Source organism: Phyllobates terribilis, unplaced genomic scaffold (genome assembly GCF_046119375.1).
Source record: "Phyllobates terribilis strain yellow unplaced genomic scaffold, ASM4611937v1 Scaffold_4__5_contigs__length_816908805, whole genome shotgun sequence".
Taxonomy (NCBI): Eukaryota; Metazoa; Chordata; class Amphibia; order Anura; family Dendrobatidae; genus Phyllobates; species Phyllobates terribilis.
In genome coordinates, this window is record NW_027362764.1 from 652,553,285 (window position 1) to 652,579,837 (window position 26,553).

General features: G+C 44.4%; 1 protein-coding gene across 4 annotated transcripts in view; it reads right to left on the reverse strand.

The window, feature by feature from the left end:
• Positions 1-26,553, reverse strand: part of STAU2 (staufen double-stranded RNA binding protein 2) — a 379,482-nt gene that overhangs the window by 317,425 nt on the left and 35,504 nt on the right. For all 4 annotated transcript variants that reach the window (XM_073679451.1, XM_073679449.1, XM_073679450.1 and 1 more), the window contains exons 2-3: positions 4,007-4,244; positions 358-488 (exon numbers count right to left, since the gene is read on the reverse strand). In XM_073679451.1, the coding sequence (XP_073535552.1) occupies positions 358-488; positions 4,007-4,235 (360 nt within the window). In that variant the 5' untranslated portion in view covers positions 4,236-4,244. The remainder of the gene's footprint in view (positions 1-357; positions 489-4,006; positions 4,245-26,553) is intronic.

Here is a 26,553-nt window from a genome sequence, read left to right on the forward strand (position 1 = left end):
CGAGATCTCACTCTCTGCATTTACCAGTGTTTCTCCATCTAATTCTAAACAGTTAGAGAACTGCAGCAGCGCAATGTTAGGAAGGAGCGAGATCTCACACTTTCACTGCGAGAGCGACTGCTGAAGGCTGTGGGATCCTGTTCTGCATGCTGGGATCCATCAACCTGGAACTTCAGCCCGACTTGCTAGAAAGGTGGGCCCTTGGGTTACTTCTGAATACTTTTAGACAGTTAATTATATTTAGAAAAATCACTTTTCTGGCAGTGTCCACCATTTTATTAAATAACAAAAAGGCGAGCATGGTAATAAGAACTCTTTAATTTAGTTTTCAGGAATTTCAGCAGATGAAGTCACTACCTTGCAATGCGCTGGTCCTCTTTCATCTAGAAGTTTATATTGTGGCTGAATCCTATTAAAGCGGGCTAACTCATTCACCAAACACATTGGCGTTTTCTCTTTGGGGTTTGTCATGTTTTCATGGAGAGGCACTGAATGGAGACAAATAATTTAGTTATGGTGAGATATTGTCAAACAGGAGTCATTTTGATCACTTCAATACAGACAGACATGTGGATATTGGGAAGTGTGACATTAAGTCGAGTGAAATAATATAAAAGCATATTAATTAGCTAATTAAATAATTTCTATACACGTGGACTAAAAAAAATATAAGTCTACTGGGCAGCTGAAACTTCCACCAGTTCAGACATGGGTCAAGAAGTAGAGGTGGTCAAGCAGGAGGTTCTCTCCACTCTCCATTTGCTGCACAGGAGCAGCCGCAGGGGACTGATATTTGCTAGGACTGAACCATTATCACTACATAATCAGAATTCGAATTTGATGACAAAAGTTATGAAAGCCTTCCTAAAACAGCCAATAACTTTCTACGCTCTTAGATTTCCTAGGGTATCTGCACGTACAGTACAGACCAAAAGTTTGGACACACCTCATTTAAAGATTTTTCTGTATTTTCATGACTATGAAAATTGTACATTCACACTGAAGGCATCAAAACTATGAATTAACACATGTGGAATTATATACTTAATAAAAAAGTGTGAAACAACTGAAAATATGTCTTATATTCTAGGTTCTTCAAAGTAGCCACCTTTTGCTTTGATGACTGCTTTGCACACTCTTGGCATTCTCTTGATGAGCTTCAAGAGGTAGTCACTGGAAATGGTCTTCCAACAATCTTGAAGGAGCTCCCAGAGATGCTTAGCACTTGTTGGCCCTTTTGCCTTCACTCTGCGGTCCAGCTTACCCCAAACCATCTCGATTGGGTTCAGGTCTGGTGACTGTGGAGGCCAGGTCATCTGGCGTAGCACCCTATCACTCTCCTTGGTCAAATAGCCCTTACACAGCCTGGAGGTGTGTTTGAGGTCACTGTCCTGTTGAAAAATAAATGATGGTCCAACTAAACGCAAACCGGATGGAATAGCATGCCACTGCAAGATGCTGTGGTAACCATGCTGGTTCAGTATGCCTTCAATTTTGAATAAATCCCCAACAGTGTCACCAGCAAAGCACCCCCACACCATCACACCTCCTCCTCCATGCTTCACGGTGGGAACCAGGCATGTAGAGTAGATCTCAAATTTGGACTCCTCAGACCAAAGCACAGATTTCCACTGGTCTAATGTCCATTCCTTGTGTTCTTTAGCCCAAAAAAGTCTCTTCTGCTTGTTGCCTGTCCTTAGCAGTGGTTTCCTAGCAGCTATTTTACCATGAAGGCCTGCTGCACAAAGTCTTCTCTTAATAGTTGTTGAAGAGATGTGTCAGCTGCTAGAACTCTGTGTGGCATTGACCTGGTCTCTAATCTGAGCTGCTGTTAACCTGCGATTTCTGAGGCTGGTGACTCAGATAAACTTATCCTCAGAAGCAGAGGTGACTCTTGGGCTTCCTTTCCTGGGGCGGTCCTCATGTGAGCCAGTTTCTTTGTAGCGCTTGATGGTTTTTGCAACTGCACTTGGGGACACTTTCAAAGTTTGCCCAATTTTTCGCACTGACTGACCTTCATTTCTTAAAGTAATGATGGCCACTCGTTTTTCTTTACTTAGAATTTGTATTATGGCAAGAAAAAAGCAGCTAAGTCTATTCAGTAGGACTATCAGCTGTGTATCCATCAGACTTCTGCACAACACAACTGATGGTCCCAAACCCATTTATAAGGCAAGAAATCCCACTTATTAAACCTGACAGGGCACACCTGTGAAGTGAAAACCATTTCCGGTGACTACCTCTTGAAGCTCATCAAGAGAATGCCAAGAGTGTGCAAAGCAGTCATCAAAGCAAAAGGTGGCTACTTTGAAGAACCTAGAATATAAGACATATTTTCAGTTGTTTCACACTTTTTTGTTAAGTATATTATTCCACATGTGTTAATTCATAGTTTTGATGCCTTCAGTGTGAATGTACAATTTTCATAGTCATGAAAACACAGAAAAATCTTTAAATGAGAAGGTGTGTCCAAACTTTTGGTCAGTACTGTATAGGGAACAACTCCCCAAATCCCAACAGAGCCAGCAAATCTCTTGTAAAGGAAGTCGGCAGCAGCCACTTCGGGAAGTTTGCTGTATGGCCACAGACCGCTGCCTGAGCCTGAATCTCTGCCGTCATGACTGCCAAGTGCCACACAATTATGTGGCAACTGGCCCGTCATGGCTGCATCCAATATGTATAGTGGCCCTTCAAGTTACAAAACTGATGGGAGGGGAAAAAAAAAAAAGCAGGTGGGCAGGTGCATATAGAAGATTGATCCCGCCATGAAGCTCTGAGCACCTTGGCTTGGTTTGAACAGTCATTCTGTGCTGACAGACTCCCTTAATATTTTTTTTTTTTTTAAGCCGATGACTAGATAAAGTAAAACACGCGCTTACATTAAAAGTTGGAAACAGCAAATCACTTTATATGTGGAGATTCATCAGATTACTGCATAGCACACAATGTATTAAAGAAAACAATGAAGTAATTCTCAACTGATGTCTAAAGAAGCAAAGGACATGCAGCACCGCCACACACTGGAGAAAGGCGCTACTAGTCAACCAATCAGCACATGGGCTTCACTAATACAGGTGTTTTACCAGTAAAGTGCCCATGCAGATTGGCTGAATACGCAGCAAATCACACGTAGGGACAAATGGCAAAACCTGTTGAAGCCACATTCAACATCCCATACAAGTTAAAATGGGCCAGCAAAGACCATTATATTGCTTATATTGATTTAAATGGGAAATGCATAAATATGTATACCATGTGACTTTTTTTTTTTTAAATTTAAAAAGAATCTCTGTGAAAAGGTCAAAAGTGGCCCGTTTTTGCTCATATTTTATTTCTATTGCTCCCTTGAGTACATTTTTTTATCCACCACTTAGTTAAAGACATTGGCTTTTTTTAATTAAATGCACACTAAGTTACTTCTAAAAATTAATAATCATTTTAAGAAACTTTCCAGAGCAGTTTTGTATATAGGTAAGGAATAGCAGAATTTCTGGTCAATATACAGTATGACGTATCCTGCATGCTTAGCAGCTTTTCCATCTGTAATCTCAATTTCTGTCAGTTTTCTCTGATCTCAGCTCTTCTGATCCAGCGCCCCCATCTCACTGTAGTGCACCTGCATTAGAGGCATGGAAGAAATGTACAGAAGTACTAAGCTGTGTAGCTGTACATGCAGCTCTGGATTGTGGTCCAGCAATCACTAAAGGGTGCATCTATCTGCCTAGGTCTTCCTCAAGCGCCATCTCCCCCTCACTTTTTCCATAAACTTTGACGGGTTTCAGCACATCACCTGAATTTTCAGGCAGAAGTCTCAACAACAAAATAATTAGAGATTAGTGTATGAGGCTGTAAAGTGGAAAGGCATTTTTGTCTAATAAGATATTTTACAAAATTTTTTACAGTATACTACTGATTATTTCTATATTTTACAGGAGGCCTAAAACATGAATAGGTTCTTAATACACCGCTGAGGTCACATAAGCAATGAATATATGTCACGTTGTACCTTCCAAGAATTTGGCTTGCCCTTCTTCAGTGGCTACTCCTGGCGAGCTAACAGAGGATGACGAATCCACAAGACTTTCGGTGGGGCTGTCTGTGGTTATTTCTGTAGCAGATCCATTCAGGGAGCTTTGCACGCTCAACTGACTGGGACTTGTAGCAGGAGCGGGGAGCACAGAAGAAAAAGAAGAGTCACACATGGGTGCAGATGATGGTGCCGAAATGTGTGCCATTCTCTAGCTCTGTAACAAAAAAAAATAAAAAATATGTGGTTAAATACGGTACAAGTCACAGGTCATTCTGTATAATGTAAGAGACATGGCACCTTTATTCCCTTATGTCCTCTACAGCTTATAATACAAACATATAAATAAACCACAAGATACACATCTATATGTATACTAGATGGTGGCCCGATTCGAACGCATCGGGTATTCTAGAATATGTATGCGGCCGACCAGGCGCAATCAGCAGAGCGTTGTTTAAATTTGGCGCCAAAAATCGCTGATTGGTCGCGGTTGCCGGCCGCGACCAATCAGCAAAACGGTGTTTAAATTTGGCGGCAATATCGGTGATTGGTCGCGGGTGGCGGCCGCGACCAATCAGCGATTTTTGGCGCCAAATTAGTGAGGACCGGAGAGCTTGTTTAAATTTGGCGCTAAAATCGCTGATTAGTCGCGACCAATCAGCAAAACTGTGTTTAAATTTGGCGCCAATAATGCTGATTGGTCGAGGTCGGCCGGCGGCCGCGACCAATCAGCAGAGCGGTGTTTAAATTTGGCGCCAAGATCACTGATTGGTCGCGGCAGGAGGCCGCGACCAATCAGCGAATTGTATTAGTGAGGACTAGGGAGCGGCGCTGCCTGTGCGGCTACTTCCGCTGTGAGAAGCCGGGTGATGAGTGGCTGCTCGCAGCAGAAGTATCCTGACCGGCAGCGCCGCTCCCCGGTCGTCCGTTCACACTTGCCGTCAGGAGATCCGCGGGCCAAGCCGCTGATCTCCTGACGTTAGCCGCATGGAGGTGAGCGGCACTGCCTGTCGGGGTACTTGTGCTGCCAGCAGCGGGTAGATGAGCGGCTAGCGCCGGTCATCTCCCTGCTGCAACGCCGCTGACCTCCGTCCAGCAGATGAGCCGCTAACGGCTGCGGCCGGACCAATCAGCGACGCGGGATTTCCTGGACAGACAGACAGACAGAAAGACGGGATAAGACGAATATATATATATATATATATATATATAGAAAGGGTCAATACTTTGGATTTTCTTTAGTCTTGCTCAAAAACCATGCAAACTTCTCAGACAGCAGTGGTCACATTATCACACCCAAGTCAATGATTACAAACACTAAGTCTATGTTCACACATTTTTTTCAGCCTTCATTTTCTGCAGCAAAACCTGATCTCTTGCCAGGAGGTTGTTCAGGATTTTTGTTGTTGCTTTCTTGTTTTGTTTTTTTTTGTATTTTTTCTTTTTTGGTGCATTTTTTTTCCACTGTCCTTTTGTCTCTGTTATGAAGTTACATAAAGTTCAGTAAAAAAAAAAAAAAAAAAAACTCACTGGTTTAGGCACAAAAAATAAATAAATAAACTGAAAAAAAACATGATGTGTGAACATAGCCAAAGATCAGCATTGAAACATGAACACAGGTCACCAAGGCAGGACATATGTGAAACCATGTTAACCAGAATTTCAAGTGTACAGTGGGGGAGGAGAATTGTTCAGGAATAGTTTACCTAAAGACCCCGTCACACATAACGAGATCGCTAGCGAGATCGTTGATACGTCACGGTTTTTGTGACGCAATAGCGATCTCGCTAGCGATCTCGTTATGTCTGACAGGTAGCAACGATCAGGCCCCTGCTGTGAGATCGCTGATCGTTACAAAGTTTCTGGACCATTCCTGGGTCGTTGCGCTCCCGCTGGGCAGTGTGCATCGCTGTATTTGACACCTTATCAACGACCTCGTTAGCGATTCAGAGCTGAGACAGGTAGGCGTGCATAAATTGGACTTTTCCGCGCCCCTCGTCCCCGATTGGTGGTCGCTACAGCGTTCTCATTTTCCGCCGTGCATTAAGAAGGCAACAGAATAGCGATTCCATCCTTTGTTTCTGACCTCATGCTGGATTGCAGATCCTAGCAGAATTCTCCGGGCTGTTGATATGTGGAGTCACAGCCGAAGAACACTACTACAATCCACAAACCAGAGCGCTTGTCAGGAACAAAGCCCAGATGAATGGATACAGAGTCACAGCCGCTAATCGGAGATGAGGGGGCGAGGAAAAGTAATTTTATGCACGCCTTTGTGACACAGTACAGTCCCCATCAAGGTGTGGATCGTTAAAATAGCTGCTGTGTGAAAGCGTCCCAACGACCGCCGAGATCGTTAGTTGGATCGCTGGGGCGGCCGAAATCGTTGGGAATGTTTGACAGCTCCCCAGCGATCACGAAAAGACTCTCCAGCGATCCCAAAACCGTGACGTAATAACGATCTCGCTAGCGATCTCGTTATTTGTGACGGGGCCTTAAGACACTGGCAGTGCATTCAGTTTGTATGACACTATTTATTTACACACTATGGGGTCTGACATTCAGTTACTCAGGGCATTGTTCAATTCCACACCTTTGTGGGCCACAGGTATTGTTCAATCTCACACCTTGTTCAGCCAATGTTTACATTGTACACATCACTAATTTAATTACACTGTACTAATTTAAACTACCTTCTCCGTGACCAAGACAAGATGGTAAAAATCACAAAAATAAATGAGTTTCACATACTGTTGTACTTTCTTATTTTCACTAAAAAAAGCAGCAAAACCGGATAGCTATGTTCACACTAGGTGTTTTTTCACTACACATTACATCCAATGGGTGAAAACACGCTGAAAGAAGTGACATGCAAACCAGCAAAGGCACAAAATCCTGAAAAAAAAAAAAAAAAAAAAAAAAAAGATGTGTGAACTAAGAATTCTGGAATCTCAAACATTGCTGGTACTGCTAAAAGCAGCTGAAATTTTACCTAAAAAAAAAAAAAAATATAAAAAAAAACATGATGTGTGAACATAGCCTAACAGCCAGCCACGTTCACATGTTCAGTATTTTTAAGCCAAAACCTGGAGCGAAAAGTTTAATAAAAACAGGTCACCACTTCTGTATTTGTCACCCATTTACAAATACTATTCGCTGAAGTATAAATTCGCGCTAGCGGTAGTGAAAAAGCAATCGGGAGAAGGTGTTTTTTTTGTATATAGATAAAAACTTTTATTGAATGAGACAAGTAGAATTTAAAAGTATTCGTTAAAAAGCACCTTAAAAAACACAGTGATACACAATGATATCAAAGGGGGGAGGGCCTAAATCAATAGACAATGTATAATTAATTAATTAAATAAGTAATTTAAATAAATAAATAGATAGTTAAGAGATAAAGCACATGCTCCTCAGGTTCTTGTGGTAGAACGGTGAAATTCAGGGCTGAGAGGTAGAGGCACGTAAACCTAGTAGGAGAGATAATAGGTGTTAGGTTTGATATATAAAGAATATATTGGGGTTGTTTTGGTTATCTCTAGATTACCTACTGTGGTCGGTGGGTGTAGTCCTGGCCGCAGGTAGGATGCTTTATGGACGATGTACTGTAATTGTGCCTGGGATAGAGGGCAATGGTACCTAGGGTAGAGGACAAATAATTAGAACCGTGGGTAGTGGTTTTTAGTAACCAATTAATGACCAATTTTTGTTGTACCTTCTATTAGATTGGCAGGCTGCCAGAGGCTGGCCGTGCGGGTGTCCTGCTTGGGCTGTTTTCCTTATGGATTAGCTTCTTATAGAGCTGTCTAGGGGAGACAGTAGGAGTATTACTCAAGTGGCTTTGCACTATGTTAATTTGAAAAGAAAAAAGCGATAAATTACCTGCTTAGTGGGCTATAATAGGTATCCTGAGAATGCCCAATAGTAGTGCGGTGGTATGGCTCCGTAGGTAGTTTGGCAAGGTCAAAATGCGGCCAATGTCCTATAGAGATAAGTGTAAGGGAGTAAGTAGAGGTGGTGTCTATGGTACTTATCCGATAGTAGTCCGGTGTTACAAGTTACTCACCCTTGTGGTGGACGTGTCCTGCTAAGGGTGTAACGAGCCTATTGTAGGTTCGAGGGGATATTGCGATTCTGATGGTTGTCCCCGTCAGATAGGTGCAGCAGGAGGCTCTGGCTGCACTGTCTATGGCAGAGTCAGGGATACGGCCAACGTCCTATTGGGAAGGTATATTGTTGTGAGTGGGAGTAAGGGCTGCGGTATTTATTAGGGGTGGTCCGCAGTTCAGTACTACTTACACTGTAGATGGACGTGTCCTGGTAAGGGGGTCTATTGGGGATTCAGGTGGGTAAAAAGCAAAGTAGGTCACCTTCTTGGTGAGGTGGGTGCAGCAGGAGGCTCAGGCTGCAAGGTCAGGTTGCAGTGTCTCACTGCAAAGTCTGAGGATGATGGTAAAATGTATAGAGTCTACTCACATTGAGGGAGTTCAGCGTGCTCCTGTAGGGGCCGCGGCCCGATTATACTCACAGTCCGACGTCCAGGGGTTGCGTCAGGATGTGCTGAGAGCCAGAGAGAGCGAGCGCGCGAGAGAGAGAGCGAGAGAGAGGACGTGCTTCCCGCAGAAAGCGAGCGAGAGGAGCAACGTGACGCAGTGTCACGTGGTGCACAAGGTGCACTGGGTACGGAGGCCTATGAGCGCCTCCTCCACTGGGTTAGGGACAAATCCAACACGTTTCGACAGCAGCGGCTGTCTTCATCAGGGATAGTCTAACCCAGTTACATTGTGTCCTTATATACCTTAAGGTGGTATGGTACTTGCAGTCCGCCTGTCAGTCATTAAAGGCCAATAACTATTTCGCTGTTCAGTCCCCGTGGTTTTAGAGTATTTAGTTTGAAGATCCACTCACTCTTTTTTTGACATGCTTTTAATAAAATCACCTAGTCTCCAGTGTCTATGGACTATCTGTATGCCTACCACTTGGATCCCTTGGGTGGATCCATTGTGCTTCTCCATAAAGTGCTTAGAGAGGGGGTGACCTGTGTATTTGTTCTTAATATTTCGTAGGTGTTCGTTAATCCTAGTATTCATAGGTCGTTTTGTTCTACCTACAAACATTTTCTCGCATGGACATAACCCATAAATGACCCCTGTGGTAGTACAGGTTATGAAATCTGTGATGGGGTATGACTCCTTTTGGTGGCTGACTATATTTTGTTTGTGTTTTTAATGTTTTACACATCTTGCATTTTTTACATGGGAAAAAAAACTATTATCTTTTGTTGGAATGGGGTATGTGGTTCTTTTGTGGCTGTATTGTTTTTCACGATGGGTGCTATAATTGACCCTAGGTTACGTGCCTTCCTAAATATAAATTTAGGTCTATTCGGCATCTGATCCCCAATTACCTCATCTTTTAATGTGTGCCAGTGTCTTTCTACGATTTTTCTAAAGAGGTGGGTATTAGCAAAGTATGGTGTAATGATGGGAATATTTATATTATAATTAAAATTGCCTTGTTCCAGTTTGTTTGTACTGGCCTCACTTAGGAGGTTTTGTCGTGGTATTATAGCTATTTTTTCTTTTGTGTTATTGAGGAACTGTGCATTATATCCCTTTTCCAGGAATTTGTAAGTTGTTCTGCTTCCGTTTTAAAGTCTTGGTGTTTTGAGCAGTTTCTGTGCAGTCGCAAATATTGACTGCGGGGAACATTGAGTAGCCAGTTTGGGAGGTGGCAACTGTCCATTGGGATGTAGCCATTTGCGTCAGTCGGTTTATGGTAGGTGCGGGTCCGAATACAATTGTCCTCAATGTAAATGTTGAGGTCTAGAAAGTTTACTGTTGTGGTGCTGGTAGTGGATGTAAAATCTAGGAAAAAATCATTCTTGTTTATTTTCTGTAGGAAAAAGTTTAGTGAAGATTGGTCACCTGACCAGATGAATAGAATATCATCTATGAATCTCCGCAATAGGACCAGGTTCGGGTGTGGATGGCCTCCGGGATGGATGGCTAAAGATTCCCACCTACCCACATAGAGATTTGCATAGCTGGGTGCAAACCTGGTCCCCATGGCGGTGCCCCACTGCTGGGAGTAGTAGTCCCCCTCATAGACAAAATAGTTATGTGTAAGTATGAATAGCATACAGTCTGTAATGAACTTGCTTTGTTCTGGGGGCATTTTTTGATTGAGGTAATGGAGAGAGGCTTCACAGCTGTTAGTATGTTGGATGTTCGTGTATAAGGATGTTATATCCACGGTGCCCAGAATATAGTGGTTTTTCCACGGAATATTATTTAGTACCTGGATAGCGTGTTTGCTGTCCTTCAAGTGAGAAGGTAGGGTTGGGACTAGATCCTGTAAGTGATGGTCAACCAGCCTTGAGAGGTTTGCTGTCAGACATTGGATACCGGAGATGATTGGTCTCTCTGGGGGTTTTTTGATCCTTATGTATTTTGGGCAGATGGTAGAAGGCAGCTAGTCTAGGATATCGGATATTAACGTACTCCTTCATTTTTATTAAGGTATCCTTCCTGAAGTCCTTTTTTAGTTAGGGCTCGTAGTTCTTCCTGGTAGGTGTTTGTTGGATCGGAAGGGATGATCTGGTAAGTTCTGGAATCGCTCAAGAGTCTTAGTGATTCTTTATGGTATACTGATCATGGATAACTATGCCACCCCTTTATCTGCTGGCCCAATCACAATATCTTTGTTTATTTGTAATTGTTTCAGAGCGATGATTTCGGATTTGGTAAGGCTATTCTTGAATTTCGGCATTTTTTGTTAAGTCTTTGGATGTCATCCGTTACATTTTTTTTCAAAGGTGTTTAAGGCCTCTGAATATTCTTGGAGGGGGTGAAAATTGGATTTATTTTTTAAAAAGATATGCGTAAATTTGGGTTGATCTGTCGGATCTAATGTTTTTGTTTTGCCTTCTTTTTTGGCCCAAAAGAAAAAGAACAAACCAAAAGAAATAATTAGTCGAAAATCTATCTTTAATCTAAGCCGACTGTAGCGCTGGCGTCCCTGCCCTCTGCTAGGCAGGGACGCTGCTCCCCTCACCGCTCTGCTCCGTGCCCGGCGTCCTCTCCCCGCTCTGCTGTCAGCGCGCGCTCCTGCCCGGCGTCCTCCTCCTGCTCTGCTCTCGGCGCGCGCTCCTTCCCGGCCCCTGTGCTTAGGGCGCGCGCGCGCGCGCTCCCCTCCTCTTAAAGGGGCCGCGCGCGCCGCCCTAAAGAGTCCCCGGCCAATGGCCGGAGGACTTCATCATATAAAAGGCACCTCCTCCAAAATGGAGGTGCCCGAGCAATGTTGTTTGCACCTGTGTCTCACCTGTGCTTCAGCCCTCAGGTCCCGTTGCCAGTTACCTGCCAGTTACCTGCTAGTTACCTGCCAGTACCTGCCAGTTACCTGCCTGATTCCTGCCTGAATACTTGTTACCTGTCTGCCAGTCTGAGGTCCGACGGTCTGCCTTACTTCTCCTGTCAGTCTGTCTAAGGACCAGCCTGCCCGCTCACCTGGGAGCGCATGTCAGCTACCTGCCTGCTTGCCTGAGGTCCGACGGTCTGCCTTACTACTCCGGTCAGTCTGTCTATGGACCAGCTTGCCCGCTCACCTGGGAGCGCTTCTCCGTTATCTGCCTGCTTGCCAGCCCGGAGGCTCCGTTGTCACGTGCTGTGACCACCAGCTATCTCAGAGACTCTTGCCCGCTCACCTGGGAGCGCATCTCCGTTACCTGCCTGCTTGCCAGCCCGGAGGTCCCGTTGTCACGTGCGGTGACCACCAGCTATTCCAGAGACTCTTGCCCGCTCACCTGGGAGCGCTTCTCAGTTACCTGCCTGCCTGCCAGCCCTGAGGCTCCGCCGTCACGTGCCGTGACCACCTGCTATTCCAGAGACTCTCGCTTGCTCACCTGGGAGCACCCATCTACCATCTGCCTGCTAGCCTACCCGGAGGCTCTGCCATCACAGGTCGTACCTACCCCTTACCCAGAGACTGCCCTGATCACTTGCCGTATCTCCCTGTCCGTTCACCCAGAGACTGCCCTGCTCACTTGCCGTATCTCCCTGTCCGTTCATCCAGAGACTGCCACCCGCTCCCTTACAAGGGCCGCCCCCTTGTATAGTAGCTCAGAGGTTCCGCCTCCCGGACCCGTTACAGTTTGCTCGGGCCATGGAACCCGGTGGCACCCAAGCTCCCTCGCTCTCGGACCTCTGTCTTGAACTGTCCCGTCAGAGGTCCCAACAGTAGACCATCCTGGGTCACCTGCGGAATGTTAATACTCGCCTGAACACTCTGTCTGATCCACCAACAACCTCCGCCAGTACCATGGTATCCTTTTCCGGACCCCGGCTCTCTGCACCTCCTCGCTTCGGAGGCGACTCCGTCCTGGCTCGGGGCTTCATAAATCAGTGCACCCTGCATTTTGAACTATTATCCCACCAGTTTAACTCCGACCGAGCCAAAATTGCCTTTATCATGTCCCATCTCACCGGGGAGGCCCTGGCCTGGCTAAATCCTCTATGGGAGAGAGGAGATCCCCTGGTGTCCGACTTGCCTGCCTTTCTCATGGCTTTCCGGAAAGCCTTCGACGAACCCGGACGGAGGACCTCATCCGCATCTTCTCTGCTTCGCCTCCGTCAGGGAAGCCTCACCGTGGGCCAATATGCCATACGGTTCCGTACCCTTGCCTCGGAGCTGGCCTGGGATAACGAAGCCCTGGTATCCGTCTTCTGGGAGGGTCTGTCCGGCCGTATTAAAGATGAACTTGCTGGTCGGGACATTCCTACCACTCTCGATGATCTAATAACCCTTGCCACCCGGATTGACCTACGGTTCCAGGAGCGTGCCAAAGAGGTCACCCGTGAGAGAAGGATTCCACGTCTAGCTCCTACTTTCCAGGAACCCGTCATTCCTTCCGTTTCTCCCCAGGTACACTCTCCTGAGCCTATGCAGGTCGACCAGACCAAGATGGTCAAATCCCGTCAGGATTTCCGCCGTGCCGAGGGGAGCTGCTTCTACTGTGGCAGTAAGGAGCATCTGATCCGTGCCTGCCCGGAGAGGTCGGGAGAACGCCTGTATCTAGGTTCACTCAGAGGGGTCGATCTAGACAAAAATAAATCCTCTCCATCCCTGCTGTTGTCAGTCTCAATCATCTGCGGGGAGAATCGTTATTCCGAACTAGCCCAACTTGACTCTGGAGCAGCCGGAAATCTTATTTCACAGTCCCTGGTGGAGAAATTCCGCATCCCCACCAAACCTCTGGCTGTACCCTTGTCTGTTGTTGCCGTGGATGGGGGCCTCTTACCTCGCCCCATCCAATTCATCACCGAATCCATTACTCTGCAGGTGGGAATGCTGCATTCAGAGAGTATCTCCTTTCACGTTCTGCCTGGTCTCCCTCACGCCCTCTTGCTAGGTCTGCCTTGGCTCCAGAGACATGCACCCGTGCTTGACTGGCAAACCGGAGAGGTCCTTCACTGGGGACAGGCCTGTCATAAAACCTGCCTGGTTCCCGTCCATTCCGTCCGTCCCTCTCCTATCCCAGCTAATCTACCTGGACTTCCGATTCCTTATTGGTCTAGTGCTGATGTCTTTGTTAAGGAGGAGGCAGAGACATCACCACCTCATAGACCATGTGACTGCCCCATCGATCCCGCCAGAGTAATGCAGGTGGCTCCCGTGAGTCTAAATTGTCTCCCTCCTGGTAAGACGTTCGTATCGGTACCTGATCGGGAGAGAATCCTACACTGGGGTCATTCGTCTAAACTAGCTGACCACGCCGGTCGGAAAAAGACCCTCCAGCTTATTACCCGACACTACTGGTGGCCTAACCTGCACAAGGATGTTATGGACTTTGTTTCTGCCTGTGTGTCCTGCGCCCGCAACAAAGTCCCGAGACACCTGTCGGCCGGCCGCCTTCTTCCTCTGCCAGTACCTGCTGCCCCCTGGCAGCATTTAGCGATGGACCCTCCTCAATTCCGTCCTGGGGATAAAGTCTGGCTCTCGTCCAAATATGTCCGACTCAAGATCCCTTCCTATAAGTTAGGGTCTCGGTTCATCGGCCCACTGGTGGTCATCGGTCAGATCAACCCGGTAGCCTATAAATTGAAACTCCCGGCCAACTTACGGATCCCTAACTCCTTCCATGTATCTCTCCTCAAACCTGTGGTACTTAACTCTTTTTCTAAGTCTACAGGTACGCCTCCTGCTCTGGTTTCTGCTGAGGACAAGTTTGAGGTAGAGAACATTCTTGCCAGCAAAAGGGTAAGAGGAAAGACCTTTTTTCTGGTAGATTGGAGGGGGTTTGGTCCTGAGGAGAGAACGTGGGAGCCCCGGGAGAACATCCATGCCCCTCTCATCCTAGCTAAATTTCTGTCTGGCCTAAAAAAGGGGGGGCCTAAAGGGGGGGGGTACTGTAGCGCTGGCGTCCCTGCCCTCTGCTAGGCAGGGACGCTGCTCCCCTCACCGCTCTGCTCCGTGCCCGGCGTCCTCTCCCCGCTCTGCTGTCAGCGCGCGCTCCTGCCCGGCGTCCTCCTCCTGCTCTGCTCTCGGCGCGCGCTCCTTCCCGGCCCCTGTGCTTAGGGCGCGCGCGCGCTCCCCTCCTCTTAAAGGGGCCGCGCGCGCCGCCCTAAAGAGTCCCCGGCCAATGGCCGGAGGACTTCATCATATAAAAGGCACCTCCTCCAAAATGGAGGTGCCCGAGCAATGTTGTTTGCACCTGTGTCTCACCTGTGCTTCAGCCCTCAGGTCCCGTTGCCAGTTACCTGCCAGTTTCCTGCTAGTTACCTGCCAGTACCTGCCAGTTACCTGCCTGATTCCTGCCTGAATACTTGTTACCTGTCTGCCAGTCTGAGGTCCGACGGTCTGCCTTACTTCTCCTGTCAGTCTGTCTAAGGACCAGCCTGCCCGCTCACCTGGGAGCGCATGTCAGCTACCTGCCTGCTTGCCTGAGGTCCGACGGTCTGCCTTACTACTCCGGTCAGTCTGTCTATGGACCAGCTTGCCCGCTCACCTGGGAGCGCTTCTCCGTTATCTGCCTGCTTGCCAGCCCGGAGGCTCCGTTGTCACGTGCTGTGACCACCAGCTATCTCAGAGACTCTTGCCCGCTCACCTGGGAGCGCATCTCCGTTACCTGCCTGCTTGCCAGCCCGGAGGTCCCGTTGTCACGTGCGGTGACCACCAGCTATTCCAGAGACTCTTGCCCGCTCACCTGGGAGCGCTTCTCCGTTACCTGCCTGCCTGCCAGCCCTGAGGCTCCGCCGTCACGTGCCGTGACCACCTGCTATTCCAGAGACTCTCGCTTGCTCACCTGGGAGCACCCATCTACCATCTGCCTGCTAGCCTACCCGGAGGCTCTGCCATCACAGGTCGTACCTACCCCTTACCCAGAGACTGCCCTGATCACTTGCCGTATCTCCCTGTCCGTTCACCCAGAGACTGCCCTGCTCACTTGCCGTATCTCCCTGTCCGTTCATCCAGAGACTGCCACCCGCTCCCTTACAAGGGCCGCCCCCTTGTATAGTAGCTCAGAGGTTCCGCCTCCCGGACCCGTTACACCGACACAAACAAATAATGAGAATGCCATATTAAACAAAGGCCTTAAATATGCTCCTTCGACAAAGCTGGACAAATTTCAAGCATATATAGGTATCAAAAAATTCATGTGACAATTGGCCTTAAAAAAGAAGGCAAAACAAAAACAAAAACATTAGATCCGACAGATCAACCTAAATTTATGCATACCTTTTTAAAAAATAAATCCAATTTTTACCCCCTCAAAGAATATTCAGAGGCCTTAAACACCTTTGAAAAAAATGTAACGGATGACATCCAAAGACTTGTCTCATTCAATAAAAGTTTTTATCTATATACAAAAAAAACCACCTTCTCCCGATTCCTTTCTCACTACAGCTAGCGCAAATTTATACTTCAATGAATAGTTACCCACTTTATGGACATCTAGTGCTTCCCTGTCCACAAATTCGCTGCCACTGTTAGTGATTAGCCTAATAGTGCCTCCTTTACAAATACTGATGTAAAATACTGAGCGTGTGAACGTGGCCTTATACACTATGATGAAGTTAACATTTTTTCTTACTCGGCCAAACCAAGTTATGACACTGCAGTGCATTTGCTCAGTCTCTGCATTTCTTAAGTGCTTTTTTGGAGGGGTAATTCGGAGCAGACCCAACTGAAAAAGACATTGTGTGCAAATACCATTAGGGGTTTACCCAAACATCACACTCAAATTGCATTTTTTTTTTTTTTTTTTTTTGCATGATTTCCAAAACTTGTAGCAAAAATTTGACGTATAAATGTAAAGGGTGCAGTCACACAGGACACAATTAGTGAGAATATGAGAATACAATCCTCATCAGCTACATCAAGTTTTTACATAGATTTCACTAAAGATTTTAATGCTCTGCAGTACAAACAGGTGATATCCATGATGAAAAGCTTTACAATATGTATTCACAGGGGTATGTTGTCACTTAGTGTTAACACTGTGGATTAGCTTGCAGGAAATCTGCTGCATTTTACAACACATCAGCGTATCAATGTTATGCTGTGGATGTGAGTGCACATGTCAGCTTTTAAAGTTGAAATGTGCATAAAAGCTCAATATTTTCCATAGCAGTATTTATCACTGCAAACAATTTTAAATATGTAGTTGCAATTTTGGTTGCAAATATTGCAGTTTAGTCAAAACAAAGGCATTTTTTAAGGATTGTTAAAATCATGACAAAAGCAATAAAAAAAAAAAAAGTAATTCATGTAAAGATAAATTTACAATATAATATAAAATGGGCTATAGCACTCAAGAGTCTCAACACACACCACCTAATTAATTTGAAAGAAGTCATTTAATACTACAGAAGGCATACGGCTCCTTGATTAGCGTCTCATAATATTCTGTGCCAAAAATTGTGTTCACAATAAATTTGGCACAATTTTGACTAATCATTTTTTCTCATTTCCAATTACCTTTTACTGCTGCCCCGATGTCTCACTATTTTTTTTTTTTTTTTTTTTTAAACAAGTGATCAAAATCTTTTGAAGGGCTATATATCTGTACATCCTCCTATACTCGCTGTCAGTCATATCCCACAATAAAAGAAAAAAAAAAAAGTTTCTTCTGATTCTCATTTTTGTCAGAACTGTGGAAGTGGAGGAATTTCATTAGAAATTTTGTAGTTATGTATCTATATTGTATCATTACCAATTCTTGACAAGTATAACCAGTGATGGCAAAGAGGGCTCTGTGCTATAAGGTTATATTTACAAGTGATGGGTGAATGGATGGGGTGTGAACAATTCCCAATACCTTCAGCTCGCTTCCACCTAGCCTATTCCTAAATTCAGCATACACTTTCCTAGACTTCTCTATTGCGGCCAGTGTGCACCATGTAATAATTTTTATTTTTATAGCGCCAACATATTCCGCAGCACTTTACAATTTTAGGAGGGACTTATGAGAAATACTTATTCTGTATTGATTGTATATCAAAATGAGTGAGTTCCCTGCTCGCAAGCTTACAGGCTATGAGGAAATGGGAGATACAAAAGGTAAAAAGTACATATATTGTATAATGCAGACTTGATATACTAAATAGGATAAATAATACATGGACTGGTCGCCAGCCAGTATGTGTACAGTCCTGATAAAGGCTATTAGGTGCATGGTTGGTATGAACCTGAAATTGAAGAAAATTTTGACATAGGGGGAAAACTGGGACGGACAGATAGTGTGTGGAGGTGATACGCCAGTCTAAAGAAATGGGTTTTTAGGGTCCGCTTGAAACTGTGGATATTGGGAATTAATCGAACTGTCCTGGGTAGTGCATTCCAAAGAACTGGCGCAGCACGCGAGAATTCTCCCACGCCGTCAGTGACGTGCATGAGGTGAGCCGAGTTCATTGGACATGATCTCGGCTCATCTTTATGCAGTCACAGCCAGACACTGAGGAGCGCAAGCATGCCTGCGCTTCTCAGTGTCTGTGGCATGGCAAGCTGGATGGCAGCTTTCTGCTGCGGTCCAGCCTGTCATGTGAATGTAGCAGAGCTGGAGCTGTCCTGGTAACCATGGAAAGGTAAGGATGATGTTGGTTTATTATTTTATTTTTATTGCAGGAGATCATTGGCTTCAGCTGGAATGGGTGTAACGGTAAGTAGAGTTTAATTTAGAACAATAAAGAATTGTGTGTTTATTTCAATTAAAGGACTTTATTCTGGATGTTTGTGTTTTTTTTTTTTAACTTTGACTATGGGGTTAGTAATGGGGGTGTCTTATAGACGCCTCTCCATTACTAACCTGGGCTTGATGTCAGCTGGCATTATAAGCTGACATCAACCCCAGCCCTATTACCCCCTGCCACCACTACAGGGCAGTGGGAAGAGCGAGGCTAAGTGCCAGAATTGGCGCATCCTATGGATGTGCCATTTCTGGGGCGGCTGACGGCTGGTGTTTCTAGCCTGGGAGGGGGCCAATATTCATGGCACCCTTCCTGGGCTATTAATATCAGCCCCCAGCTGTCTGCCTAGCCTTTGCTAGCTATTAAAATAGGGGGGACCCAAAGTCATTTTTTTGGGGGGTCCCCCATTTTAATAGCTGGTAAAGGCTAGGTATTCAGCTGGGGGCTGATATTGGTAGCCTGAGAAGCTCCGTGGGTATTACCCCCTTCCCAGGCTTCAAACATCTGCCCCAGCCGTCTGCTTAACCTCCGCTAGAGACTAAAATTAAGGGGAACCCCACGCCAATTTTTTTTTTAATAAATAGTTTATTTTAACATTAAATGACAAGTACAGTAATCAACACTATCACTGTACTTATTATATATGTGACTGACATGTTTCTATCTAATCTATGTGTAATGCTTTATTCTTTCTGTTCTAAATTGTCAGGTACCGGTGTATGCCGCTGATGAATTGCCGGCCAGCTTTTTTAAAGAGACAGTGCATGAAAATCGGAGGGCACTAGTGTGTTCCAAGTGCCCTGCTATGTTTTTCACGTACCCTCCTATATACCCCGGCCTGTCTGCCTACCTGACGTTTAATTGAGCACCGTTCCCATCGATTTGGGCAATTTTTGACCTTCTGCAGACCGCCGGGGGGAACCACCAGAAAAATGCTCGAGTTTCCCATAGACTTACATTGGGCTCATTGCTCGGGTCGAGCACCCGAGTATTCCAATGTGCTCGACCAGAGCTTCGAACACCCAAGCATTTTAGTGCTCGCTCATCACTATTCGTAACGTCAGCGGATGTCAGAGCTGGCTGCAGCCGAGGTCACGCGATACCTGTGAGAGGCCAGTGATACTGCCTGTGAGCGGCGCTATCTGCAACGTAAGCCAATTACAAAAATTCTTAGGGGCCGGGGTGGGGGGGGGGGGAATATAAAGTACTGGACAACCCCTTTAAGTAGATAATTACACAACACATTTCAGCTGACCAAGCCTTTGTCCAGGATGGATTGAAACCCAGGGTGTAGGGGAGAAGCTTCGACATTCCCCTTCCAAACAAAGGATTGGTTAGCCGAAACGTGTTTTATGTCAAATGTGTGTATTTATCTGCTTGGAAATTAATTGCCATTCCTGGTTTCAATCTTCTGCCATGTGTTTTTGTTTTTGTTTTTTTTTTTTACAAATGGCAAGGTAAAAACACAAGAAAACCTGAAAACCTTAGCCAGGTCAATGGAAATGGAAGCTAGGGCCAACGTTGGGGCCACTAGTGATCAGCTGTAAAATGTGAGGATCTTGGAAACGGATTTTGCGACTCATGATAGTACAAGAAAACATTGAACCAGGGGTCTCCAACCTGCAGCTCTGCATGTGGCTCGCAGGCCCATGATGTGCGGCTTACAGTTGTGTGCGGGTTACATTAGCATCAAGTCCAAAACAACTATGAAGAGCGGGTCACCAGATGGTGATTTCTGTGAGAAGCCCCTCACAGAAGACCAGATCTGGATGCGCATATACCGGCCTAGTGGTTAGAGAAAAATATGGTAAGCTCGATATAGGAGGATATTGCCAGTTAGAGGGCTACTTGACGTTGAATGTGATAGTGTCTGATCCTAAAATACCAAATGGGGGTAAGGTGCAAACCCCTGGATGTAAGCATACTGCCTCGGTGTGAGTGCTATGGGGAAACTGTCCTTATACCAATAATGGGGGCTCTGTGGGGGAGAAGGTAGCAGGAGACAGATTGTGCACTTGATTCACGGACATGAATCACCAACAATATAGAACAAAATCAGACTGCGTAAAAAGGGCTCAGAAAGAGCAGTAAAGGTCGTGTCCTATAGCGTCCATGAATGGACGGCCAAGCTATATCATACAGCAGTGCCAGGTCTGCAGCCATTCCTGCTCAAACGTGGGCTTATAAACCGCGTAGTGCCCCCAGAAAAAGGATACCACACACTGTATGCTGGGCACGTGGCGATCAGTCCTGGTCATGTTGGATTATACGTGATAAGTATATCTAGTGTTCATCTGGATCACTAATATATGGCCTACACTGTAGTAATAATGGCCGTAGGTAAAGTATAGCTTCTAGGGTGAGGATACAACCAGTCCCAAATGCACAGGGTTTATTCGGCAGGCAGGAAACATGCAGGTCCTCCCTGCAGAGGTTTTATGCTGGATCACCATAGCAAATCTGTGTATTACATCACCTAAGATGGACCTGCAGCTCCACAGGTAACACATGGAGAAGGCTTCCTGACAAGCGGCTCCACCATCCACTACGCTATACACTGCACATCTACACTTCCATCCATCATTTATGAGGTTGGTTCTAGGAAATGTAAACTTTTATTTACTAACCGTAAACTATAGGCCATAGCGGCTGACTGCCTGAGCGAACCAGCGGATGGCGCTCCTCCAGCTTTACATGGGAGAAAATATTTGTATTTGGATTGCACCCATCAATTGGTGTCCAAGTACTCAGCAGAGTGTGGTGTATTGCCTCTAATAAATCAGAGAAAAAGATCACTGGCGATTCCTACGTACCAAATATATAAAAAAAAATCTGAATATAAACCAAGATCGATCCTCAGAAATAATGGTTTTGATTGTGTAATGAGATCCAGCGATTTAAAGAAGCACTCCTCCTCCCATCAAAGTTCTCTTAATATATTGCAGTCATCATATTATATAGCACTGTGTACTTACAATTGCTCATCTTCCCTTTCTACCAAGATAATTCTTCTCTTTTCTCTGCTCTAAGTAGAAATAGCAAATGTCTTGTCCCTGCAAAAATCATCCCCCTCTTCAATTCGTGACCCAGCTGCTCTCATCCCCCTGTCAGGGACTTTTGAAGCGACTGGTGGCTCATACAGGGAAAATTGACCTCCTGTTTCTACATATAGAGTTTAGAAGGATTCAGATAGTCAGTTTTTAATCCCATGAAGTCATAGACCTAATGGAAAAGAAAAGAATTTACTGGGTAGAAGGGAAAAATTAGCAATTGTAAGTACACGGTGCTAAATGATGATTGCAATATATTAAAGAGAATAAAAATTTTCATGGGAGGAGTGCTTCTTTAAAAGGGTTGTCAACTACTCAGACCACCCTTCTGAATCCCTATGTTTCCCCCTAGTAAAATAACACCTATACTCCCCTCCGATGCAGTTTTAGTGGTGTCAGTGCTGGCTCTCCTGGGGATCACTTGACATTGTTATGTCACGCAATCCCTGCGTCTAGACATATTTTACGTGATTCCCAAGAGACCTAGTGCTGACAACACTAGAATGGTGTCAACAACAGAGGAGATATCGGGCCATGTTCACACATTCAGTATTTTACATCAGTATTTGTAAGCCAAATCCATGAGTAGGTGAACAATGCAGAAGTGGTGACATGTTTCTATTATAAATTTCATCTGATTGTTCCACTCCTGGTTTTGGCTTACAAATACTGAACGTGGGCATGTGGACTTATGTGCTATTTTACTGGGGGAAATCTAGGGATTCAGAAGGGGTTTTCCTAGTAGTGGACAACCCCCTTAAATGAATAATCGTAATGTGTGTAGGGAAGAAGAATGGAAAAGGTGAAAATACAGAATAATTAGTGTCTGTAAGAAATGTAAATATCGTGGTTAATGATAGTGATGTGTGTTGTTAATGAAGGCAGGACATAATATAGTAGCAAATTAGGTATTGCAGGTAAAAATCACTGATAAATGCAGAAAAGCAGCAACACTGAGTAAAGAACAATACAATACTAAAAATTACCTCAATATACATAGAAAAAAGTCATTGTTTGCTGCGTAATGACGCGTCTCATTATTTTACTTACAGCAACATAGTTGACAAAGATCAAGGAGGGTCGAAAGGTTTCTGATACAGATTGTTGCACAGAAATGATCTAGTACCTGGCTTGCCTACATGCGGTACTAATAATTCACCTTGCAACTACACAAGACTACACTACCGTGTTACAAAAGAGAAAGCTAGCCACAAATGGCCACTATTGAGTATGGACACCGCAAAAGTGGTGTTTACATGAGACATTTTTTGAAATCGCTGCAAAAAAAAAAAAAATTATATTAATATAAATATATATATATATATATATATATATATATATATATATATATATATATATATATATATATATATATATATATATATATATATATATATATATATATATATATATATATATATATATATATATATATATATATTATTTTTTTTTTTTTTTTTCCTCTTCCTTCAAGGGAATCTGTCACCAAGTTTTTTCAGCTGCATGATGTAGGGAAAGAGAACCCCAATTCCAGAGATGTGTCACTTACTTTACTGGTGCAGCAGTAGTGATACAATCAGTTCTCTCAGCTGTAGATGTAGCAGTGCTCAGAAAGCTTAGCAGCTTACTGTCAGTGTACACTAAACTGCTAATCCGTGCCTGGGATGGGGTTGGACAAGGAGGCACAGAGGGCTATTCCAGCAGTGATGATCTCCTGCTGATAAAACACTGATAGTATTGCAACTACAGCACACAGCCTAGTAAGTGACACCCCTGATATCAGTGTCTCAGCCACCATGTCATGCTGCCTTCAGATCACATAGCAGGAACCTGCTGACAGTTCCTTTTAAAGGGGTTGTCCTGTGATAACTTATAGATGAACAGTGGTCAGATTGCTGGGACTCACACTGATCAGCAAAAAGCGGCACTTTTATCCCCATTAGTATGGAGCGGCAAAGCATGAATTTATTCTCTATGGTACTGCAAGAATAAAAAGAGTAGATTGGTGGAAAGGTGATAATATATTACCAGACAAATCCATTAATAATGCTGCTTTGGTAAAAGGCCCAAAGGGTGAAGCAATGCCTAAACTAGCATTAAAGTGGGGAAACAAATAGTATAAATATATACAAGGATAGTCTTCTATTCCTGTACAATCTAGGAATAGTACAATACAATTTCCCTTCCCTGCAGTGACATAACATTGAGTCATCCGATAAACCAGGCACATAGGGGCACAGAGGACCAGCTGCTCCCACAGCAAAGATCTGGATACCGAGCCTAGACCAGCAGGACAAGTGCTGAATCATCTGGGTGTGAATATTAAGTTTTACGTAAAGATACGGATTGTATTTTAAAAGGGAATCTATCTCCAGGTTTTTGCTATGTAATCTGAGAGCAGCATGATGTAGGTGCAGAGACCCCAATTCCAGCAATGTGTCACTTGCTGGTCTGCATGAGGTCATTTTGATACAATCCCCGTTTTCTCTGCAGCAAATCTAGCAGTGCTCTAAATGCTGATCCCTGTGTAACCCCACCCACACCGCTGATTAGCAATATATTCAGTGTACACAGAAAGCTGCCAATCAGTGGTGGGGGGGGTTATACAGCAGTTGACTTAGAGGCACAAGACACTTAGTCCTGTAGTGATAATCTTCTGATAAAACACAGTTTTTATTAAAACAGCAACAGAGCCTAGTAAGTGACACATTACTGAAATTGGGGTCTAGAACCCTATATCATTCTGCTGTCAGATTACATTGTAGAGCCTGCTGACAGATTCCCTTTAATTGCATGGTGCATATTATACTCCTGGATTACATGAAAGTGTACAGGGAGGCTAAGGCTGCGATTCTAAACAGTCTACACAGCTACAACAGATCTGTCCTGCCTTCACATATCAAAGAGTTCATTTTCATTAGTCTTAAAGAGTTCTTCTCAAAAAAACAGATTTGTACCTATCCATAGGACAGGGAATAACCTACTGACAGTCCATCAATCAGAACGCCGTCCCTGCTTTCTCCAGCAATCCCATAGAACAGGGTTCTCCAACTCCAGTTCTCAAGGCCAAATAACAGATCAGCTTTTCAGGGTTTCATTAGTATTGCACGGGTGATAATTCCATCACGTGCACAATACTGAAAAAAATCCTGAGAAGACGATCTGTTGTGGAACACTGCCATAGACCAAGATTGGAGATCAAACATGCAGACCTGTGCTCCATCCAATACCGGGAAACTGGAAAGCTCCATTCTCAGGGCTCAAGAGCCCTATTCTCGCATCTTTAGGGATTCCAACAGCCAAACCCCTCAGCAACTTATGGTGGCCATACATAGCACACTAAACTTCAGAAGAACCAGAAGACTATCTTAGTATTAAGTCCTGACTACTCAGATGGCAGATATCAGGGGGAAAGATGGTGAAAGCATTTGTTCTCAAGGGAGAACAGCAGCAAGTAGAAGGCTCTGGCAGCTGCCTATTACCAGGTCTTCACTGAGAACACCAAGCTTAGCCAAGGCGAGCATGCATGTGCTGGGGAGGTATGCTCTGTGCAGAGGTCATTGTGCATGGAGTGGGCCAAGGTGAGCTGTGACCATCGCTCACTGAAAATGAGAACTACTGAAAGTGATCACTACAGAAGATTGTGTCAATCATAATGGTCAATGGATATAGTATAAACCGCAAGATTTCAGGACTATTTTTTTTTTTAAATACAAATCATGATATTAAAAAATAAACACCAAAAATTAAAAAAAAAAAAAAAAAAAAAAGTTTTTTTCAGAGAATCCATTCAAATAGAGAAATACAGTAAGATATATTGTAAACTCCCTTGAACGTGTCATCAATGTCAACTACATTTTGACATATCTTTCTGTAATTCTTTAAAGAGTTTCTCTCACAATAAACAAAAGTGAAAAATTGCTATGAAATGCTACGGTGTTGGCCCGACAGCTCTCCTTATTACTCCTATAGTTGTGCCCTAATTTAAAGGGATTGCCCCTCAAATAAAGTACATTTCTAATTAATAGATCTTGAATAATAAGCTCCACAATTGGATGTGTTAAAAAGGACATGAGACTTTTTGAACAAAAAAAAAAAAAAAAAAAAGTGCCTAAGCACTAACAGGCAGGTAGTTGCTATCTACTGCCTGTTGTGTCGCCGTTCACCTGCACAGAGCGGCGGCTTTTTTCCACTCTGTTGACAGGGCGTGACTGCCAACGTCATCATGATTGACAACCAGATCCTCACTGCCTAACTGGGGGAGGCGGCTGACAATCAGAATGATGTTGTAAGCCCACAATGTCAACAGAGTGGAGCAGAAAAGAAGCCGCCGCTCTGACGACAGGACATCAGCAGAGGAAGCTGAATTGCCAACAGAAGTCTAACTGCTGCGTGCTGGCGAAAAACAGTGCCAGGCACAACAGGCAGGTAGGTAGTAAATACTGGCCTATTAGTATTAAGGCACATTTTTGTGCTCATCAAGGGAATGCCAAGAGTGTGCAAAGCAGTCATCAAAGCAGAAGGTGGCTACTGTTTAGAACCTAGAATATAAGACATATTTTCAGTTGTTTCACACTTTTTTGTTAAGTATATAATTCCACATGTGTTAATTCATAGTTTTGATGCCTTCAGTGTGAATGTGCAATTTTCAAAGTCATGAAAACACAGAAAAAGCTTTAAATGAGAAGGTGTGTCCAAACTTTTGGTCTGTACTGTAGGAGCTCTGAAAGTTATGACAAGCTCAGAGGGCTGGAGACACCAGAAACAGTCATTCCTGTGATAAAATAGGCAGGGAAATTTCTTACAATCACAGAAAGAAGCAGCTGCGAGCCCCTGCTGTATTGTCTGTATAAGCTCTTATGCGGACTGCCCTTGTCAAGAACTGTGATATGCACCGGCCATGTTCTTGCATGGTTGGACACAGCAAATAAGGCAGTATACAGGAGAGGCACATTTATAAAATCTCAGCTCACACAACTTTTTATTTTTATTTTTATTTTTTTTTAATACATCAGATTGTGGAACTTATTATTCCAACATGTTTTAATTAAAATGTATTTTGTTGGTCGGATAACCCCTGTAAAGTCACCTCTGTCTGCAATCCTGTGGATAAGTGATGAAGTTCTGATAAAAGGCTATATAAAGTTCATTACTCTGTCCAAGATGCGCTAACAGGGGGGTGTGTATTTAATTACAGCGTTGACTAGGATCTATAAAAGTGATGACAACTATTAAACTGATTGAACATAATTACAGCAATGTAATTTAGCTACTAATATTTAACAAT